Source organism: Aegilops tauschii, chromosome 5 (assembly GCF_002575655.3).
Source record: "Aegilops tauschii subsp. strangulata cultivar AL8/78 chromosome 5, Aet v6.0, whole genome shotgun sequence".
NCBI classification, from domain to species: Eukaryota; Viridiplantae; Streptophyta; class Magnoliopsida; order Poales; family Poaceae; genus Aegilops; species Aegilops tauschii.
Window position 1 is genome coordinate 33,912,015 of NC_053039.3, and position 5,947 is coordinate 33,917,961.

A 5,947-nucleotide genomic window follows, 5' to 3' on the forward strand; every position below is an offset into this window, starting at 1 on the left:
GAGGTTCGAAGGCAGTAGCACATGCTGGAGACACATTGGAAGGTCATGGCTATGACCTTTCGGTCGCAAGGGGATGCATACATATTCTACAACAATCATGCCAAAGAGCACGGGTTTACATCAGGAAAGAGAAGATCAAACGAGGTGCTGCAGGAATGATACGGTACCGGCGGTTTCTTTGCTCTAGGGCAGGGAGAAGGTAGAGCAAGTTCATAACCATGGAGGGCCGCAAGCGCAGGCTTAGACCAGAGACTCGTTGCGACTGCGGTGCACATATGGTGGTGAAGCTGGACAGAGAACGTGGCATTTGGTTCGTCGTGTCATTCGTGGATGATCACAACCACACGATGGCTCAGCCCGACGAGGTTTGCTTTTTGTGGTCACACAGACGGATTGGATATGGCACGAGGGCAGAGATATTGGCGGTGGAAGCGGCCGGGATAAGAAAGCATATAATAATGGACAACTTCATCAGCAGATACAGTTCGTACGATAAGTGCGGGCTTATCAGGCGGGACATTTACAATTTGTGCTGCCGGGAGAAAATGAAGCTCATTGCTAAGGGTGATGCTGAGACGGCAGTTGGCATTATGAGGAGCAGGAAGGAGAAGGACCCTGAGTTTTTTTGAGTATGTGCTTGATAAGGAAGGGTGATTGAAGAGTATGTTCTGGTGCGATGCACAGTCGCGGAGGGACTATCAGGACTACGGGGATGTGGTCGTGTTTGACAACACCTATGAGATGAACAGATATGGTATGCCCTTCATCCCCTTTGTCGGGGTTAACAACCACTGGTGCACCACAGTGTTTGGTTGTGCCATAGTTTCTGATGAGACCGAAGGGACATACGTGTGGCTGCTGCAGACACTTATGAAGGCAAACTGTCAGGTGAAGCCAAAGTCAATAATCACAGACGGTGACGCTGCAATGATTCAGGCTATTCAGATTGTCCTTTCAGATGTGTTCCATCGTCTTTGCTCGTGGCATATCGAGAAAAATATGCAGAAGCACCTGCATTACAAGTCACTAGATGAGTTCAGATCGCTCCTGTACTATGCCACCTCTCAAGCCAACTTTGAGCAGAGATGGACCGCTTTCTATAATAAATGGATGACGGATAAAATTGAAGAGTGGCTTAATAGGATGTACATGAAGAGGAGTCTTTGGGCAGCTTCATATCTTTCTGATGGTTTTTTTCTTGGTATGCGAAGTAACTAGAGGAGCGAAAGCCTCAACTCCTGCCTTCACCTTCACCTGGACTACGGTATGACGATAGTTGATTTGGTAGTGCTATGAAAACTGTATAGTTCGCCTCCGTGAGAACGAGGCGTACGATGACTGCGAGGCACATAAGAAAGAACCACCGTTGGTCACTGAATATAAGGCCCTTGAGGAGCATGCTGCCAAAGTATTCACACCTGCTAATTTCTACATCCTGCAAGGTGATTTGCATAAGATCAGGGGCGGAGCTACCTCCTGGCGACCCCGGGCAGCTGCCCGGGCTGCTCCGGCCATTCTCCACTAAGTAGTACACATAAAGCATGATTAGTATCACTAATTACAGGGGCAAATTTTGGACAACGCCACTGTATACAGGCTTTGCCCCGGCTTCTTGAGTTGGCTGGCTCCGCCACTGCATAAGATGGGTCAGCTGGAGATATTTGAGACGCTTGTGGGAATTAAGCGTCGGACATTTATGGTGACATGGACGGATAACCACAAGTTTAGGTACAATGTTGTTTATGAATCAGGTAACTCAGAAGAAACTATAACATGCAGTTGTCTTAGGATGGTTCAGAAAGGGCAGCCATGCAAACACATTCTCTTTGTTCTCCATCATCTGAGCATAACTGAAATACCAAAGTGTTGTGTCTTTCATCGATTGTCCAAAAATGCGAGAGATGGGTTGCATGTGCAGCGGAAGAGTGTTATGTTTGGATGGGGTTGGTTAGGGCCATTAGAGAGAGAACGGTATAGTCAAATAACCATAAAAACCGTAGAAGCTGCTCATGTTGCAGCAAATGATCCCTTCTTGTTTGATGAGTTGATGAAGTGTCTGGACAATATAATAGCGCATAAAAAGATTTCAGAGGAGGAACTTCTAGGAAGTAGAAGGTATGCTATGCTTATGAAGGAGGCAAGCCAGGCGCAACAAGTTGAACCTGGTATTGGTGATCCCGAGAAAGTTTCAACGAAGGGTGCACCTAAGAAGGGGCGGTCAAAGGGGGGGGGGGACGTTACGAAGAATGGTAGGCCAAAAGATTTTAGAGAGAAGAAAAGTGGTCCTTTGTGCAGTCTGTGCAGTCTCCCAGGTCATAACAAGGCTACATGTTCTCTGAACGAGAAGTGAGCTGCTACCTTCTTATTTTTGTTATCTTGCAAATTTGTTTTCACCCACTATATTTTCTCACCCATTTCTTGATGTTTTGTTCAGGAATTGGGCGTAGAGAAGCAGCTTGGTTTGTTGGAAGAATAAAAGTGGTCGCACGAGACTAGTCTGAATAACCTATGTTGTTTCTTATTCGTACGTGTGTGCCAGAAAACTTGATAAGTCTCGATTTGTTTATGTGTGATGAAAATACTTATGTGAACATATGTGATATGACACATCATATTTGTTGAATGAATTGCCATCTTTTTTGTAATGCTATGTGAAAGAGTTCACAGTTTTTATATACTGCCATTTTGTTACTGTACATGTGGTAAAAAAACATGCCCGACCGGCAGCTGCTGGACCGCAAGTTGGGATATATTCCACCCAAATCAAGCCGACGAGGCGACTCGGGAGGTCTATAGGGCCCAACAAGGGCCCAGAAGCCGGGTCCAACAGGGCGGCGAGGTCAGGCAGTATTAGCAGAGGAGTTCGACCTCTCTACCATGCCGGCATATTTAAGCCGGTCCTCGCCCCCGCCAGCTTCTGAGGTGGGACTAAACAGCTGCGTCGGGCGCGCGAGGCGACGGTGACTGGGCCGGGGAGCGGCGAGGCTGGGCCTTTCGTATTGGGCCGACCTAGGCCAGGCGGCGACGGTGGAGAAATGGAGCCTCGTCAGCGTTGCGTCGACCGCATGCACAGCCGGCGCTTATTTAGTCCCACCTCGTCAACGGAAGGGCGCACTGACCGGCTTAAATAGTCGCGTCGGCGTATGCTCTCGAACTCCTCTGTTACCAGCGCCTTGTCAGCCCCGTTGGGCCTCGCTTGTGGGCACTTGTGGGGTCCGAATCGACCGCCCGAGTCGCCTGTCGGTTTGATTTGGGTTGGTTGCACAGTCCTCTGAAGGAAATATGCCCTAGAGGCAATAATAAAGTTATTATTTATTTCCTTAATTCATGATAAATGTTTATTATTCATGCTAGAATTGTATTAACCGGAAACTTAGTACATGTGTGAATATATAGACAAAACCTATATTCCCTAGTATGCCTCTACTAGACTAGCTCGTTAATCAAAGATGGTTAAGTTTCCTAACCATAGACATGTGTTGTCATTTGATGAACGAGATCACATCATTAGGAGAATGATGTGATGGACATGACCCATCCGTTAGCTGATCATTATGATCGTGTTAGTTTCATTGCTACTGCTTTCTTCATGACTTATACAAGTTCCTCAGACTATGACACTACTAGGAAAAGGCTTATACATAGAAGTTTACCAGTAGCGCGTGTTTAGGACCCCACGCTACTTATCGTGGGTTTCCTGTGGGCACGCTATTGGTAAGTTAGCATCACCACACCCCCCGGCCAAAAAATAGTAGCAGCGTTGGCACTCTAACCAGCGCTACTGTTAAGAAAATAGCAGTAGCGCCTGTCCACCTAGACGCGCTACTGCTACTTCTTCTATGTGTAAGCTTTTACCAGTAGCGTGGGTTTTGGACAAGCACTATAGCTAGTTTTACTTACCAATAGATATTTTGGCTGGCACCCATAGCAGTAGCGCGCTTTGGTGCCCCGCGCTACTGCTATGGTCGCCAGCCAAAATATCTGCCACCTTTTCCCCCTCTTCTTCCTCCCCCTTTCTTTCTCCCCCTCCCTCTTGCACTTGCTTGTTCTTCAATGCTTCCCCTCTTCTTTGCCCCTCCTACCCCCTCCATTAATGCCCTCCCTCCTTCCTCTTCCTTTCTTTTGCCCCTCCTCCCATTCTCTTCTTTGCCCCTCCACCACCCCCTCCATTAATAGCCTCCCTCCTTCCTCTTCCTTTCTTTGGCCCCTTCTCCCCTTCTCTTCTTTTCCCCTCCACCACCCCCTCCATTAGTGCCCTCCCTCCTCCCTCTCATAGCTCTCTCTCTCTCCCTAGCTAGTTGGAGCTATATTTATGTAGGTACCTCACTATCTAGAGCTACTAGCTAATTATAAGAAGGTGCTCGATATCCCTCTCGACAAATAGGTGAGCAAAAAAAGAGTTGTGCAAGAATGGAAATATGTGTGTTTGCGATTAGGACCGAAACTATGTGCGATATGAATATACCGAATTGTGTGTGGCATGTGAGTGACATGAGTTGCCTATGTTTTGCCGAAATGTCGATTCAATTCCGTTTCGGCGAATTTCGGGCAAACTCAATATGTCCTATGTTTAGGGAAGGTCATGCCGAATTTTTGTATGAATTTGATCCATGCATGCATATATACGTGGTTATAATATTTGCTCCGCGCGCAGGTGATCATGAAGGTCAATGGAACGATGGTGGAAAGATACTGGCAATCCATTGTGGATGACATGTCTGAAAAAAGACTGAAGGATGTTTTATGTCCGTGTCGAAAATGCAAAGGAATAGTCAGGCTCGACCGCTTTGAGGGTGGTACATTCAAGGCGCACCTACTCATGCATGGTTTCATGCATGGCCATACTCGATGGATAAGTGAAGATGATGATGATGAGGACGTCGACGGGGCAGGAAATAACGACATGGGGCCACCAGATGAAGAGATGACCGATTATGTGCCCGAAGAAGAAGACGACCTCGGAAATGTCGATGGCGAAGAGTGTTGGGGAATGTAGTAATTTCAAAAAAATTCCTACGCACACGCAAGATCATGGTGATGCACATCAACGAGAGGGGAGAGTGTGTCCACGTACCCTCGTAGACCGAAAGCGGAAGCGTTATCACAACGCGGTTGATGTAGTCATACGTCTTCACGATCCGACCGATCCAAGTACCGAACATACGGCACCTCCGAGTTCAGCACACGTTCAGCTCGATGACGTCCCTCGAACTCCGATCCAGCCGAGCTTTGAGGGAGAGTTCCGTCAGCACGACGGCATGGTGACGATGATGATGTTCTACCGACGCAGGGCTTCGCCTAAGCACCGCTACGATATTATCGAGGTGGAATATGGTGGAGGGGGGCACCGCACACGGCTAAGAGATCAATGATCAATTGTTGTGTCTAGAGGTGCCCCCTGCCCCCGTATATAAAGGAGCAAGGGGAAGGGGGTGGCCTGCCAGGAGGAGGCGCGCCAGGGAGGAGTCCTACTCCCACCGGAAGTAGGACTCCCTCCTTTCCTTGTCCAAGTAGGAGAGGGGGAAGGAAGGGGAGAGAGGAGAGGAAGGAAAGGGGGGCGCCGCCCCCCTCCTTGTCCTATTCGGACTAGAGGGGGAGGGGGCGCGCGGCCTGCCCTGGCCGCCCCTCCTCTGCTCCACTTTGGGCCCATGAGGCCCATTAACCCCCCGGGGGGTTCCGGTAACCCCCCGGTACTCCGGTATACATCCGATAACCCCCGGAACCATTCCGGTGTCCGAATATAGTCGTCCAATATATCAATCTTCATGTCTCGACCATTTCAAGACTCCTCGTCATGTCCGTGATCACATCCGGGACTCCGAACTATCTTCGGTACATCAAAACATATAAACTCATAATATAACCGTCATCTAACTTTAAGCGTGCGGACCATACGGGTTCGAGAACTATGTAGACATGACCGAGACACGTCTCCGGTCAATAACCA

The 5,947-nt window shown here is 48.6% G+C and overlaps 1 protein-coding gene across 1 annotated transcript; it reads left to right on the forward strand.

Annotated features, from left to right (window-relative positions):
* The first annotated feature begins 218 nt into the window (after positions 1-218).
* On the forward strand, positions 219-629 carry LOC141022515 (protein FAR1-RELATED SEQUENCE 11-like). Its single transcript, XM_073498775.1, has one exon. The coding sequence runs from the start codon at positions 219-221 to the stop codon at positions 627-629; it is 411 nt and encodes a 136-aa protein (XP_073354876.1).
* Positions 630-5,947: the final 5,318 nt, after the last annotated feature.

What these genes read in the sequence shown, in the direction of transcription:
- LOC141022515 (XM_073498775.1), top strand. Translation starts at nt 219, where the DNA reads ATGGAGGGCCGCAAGCGCAGGCTTAGACCAGAGACTCGTTGCGACTGC.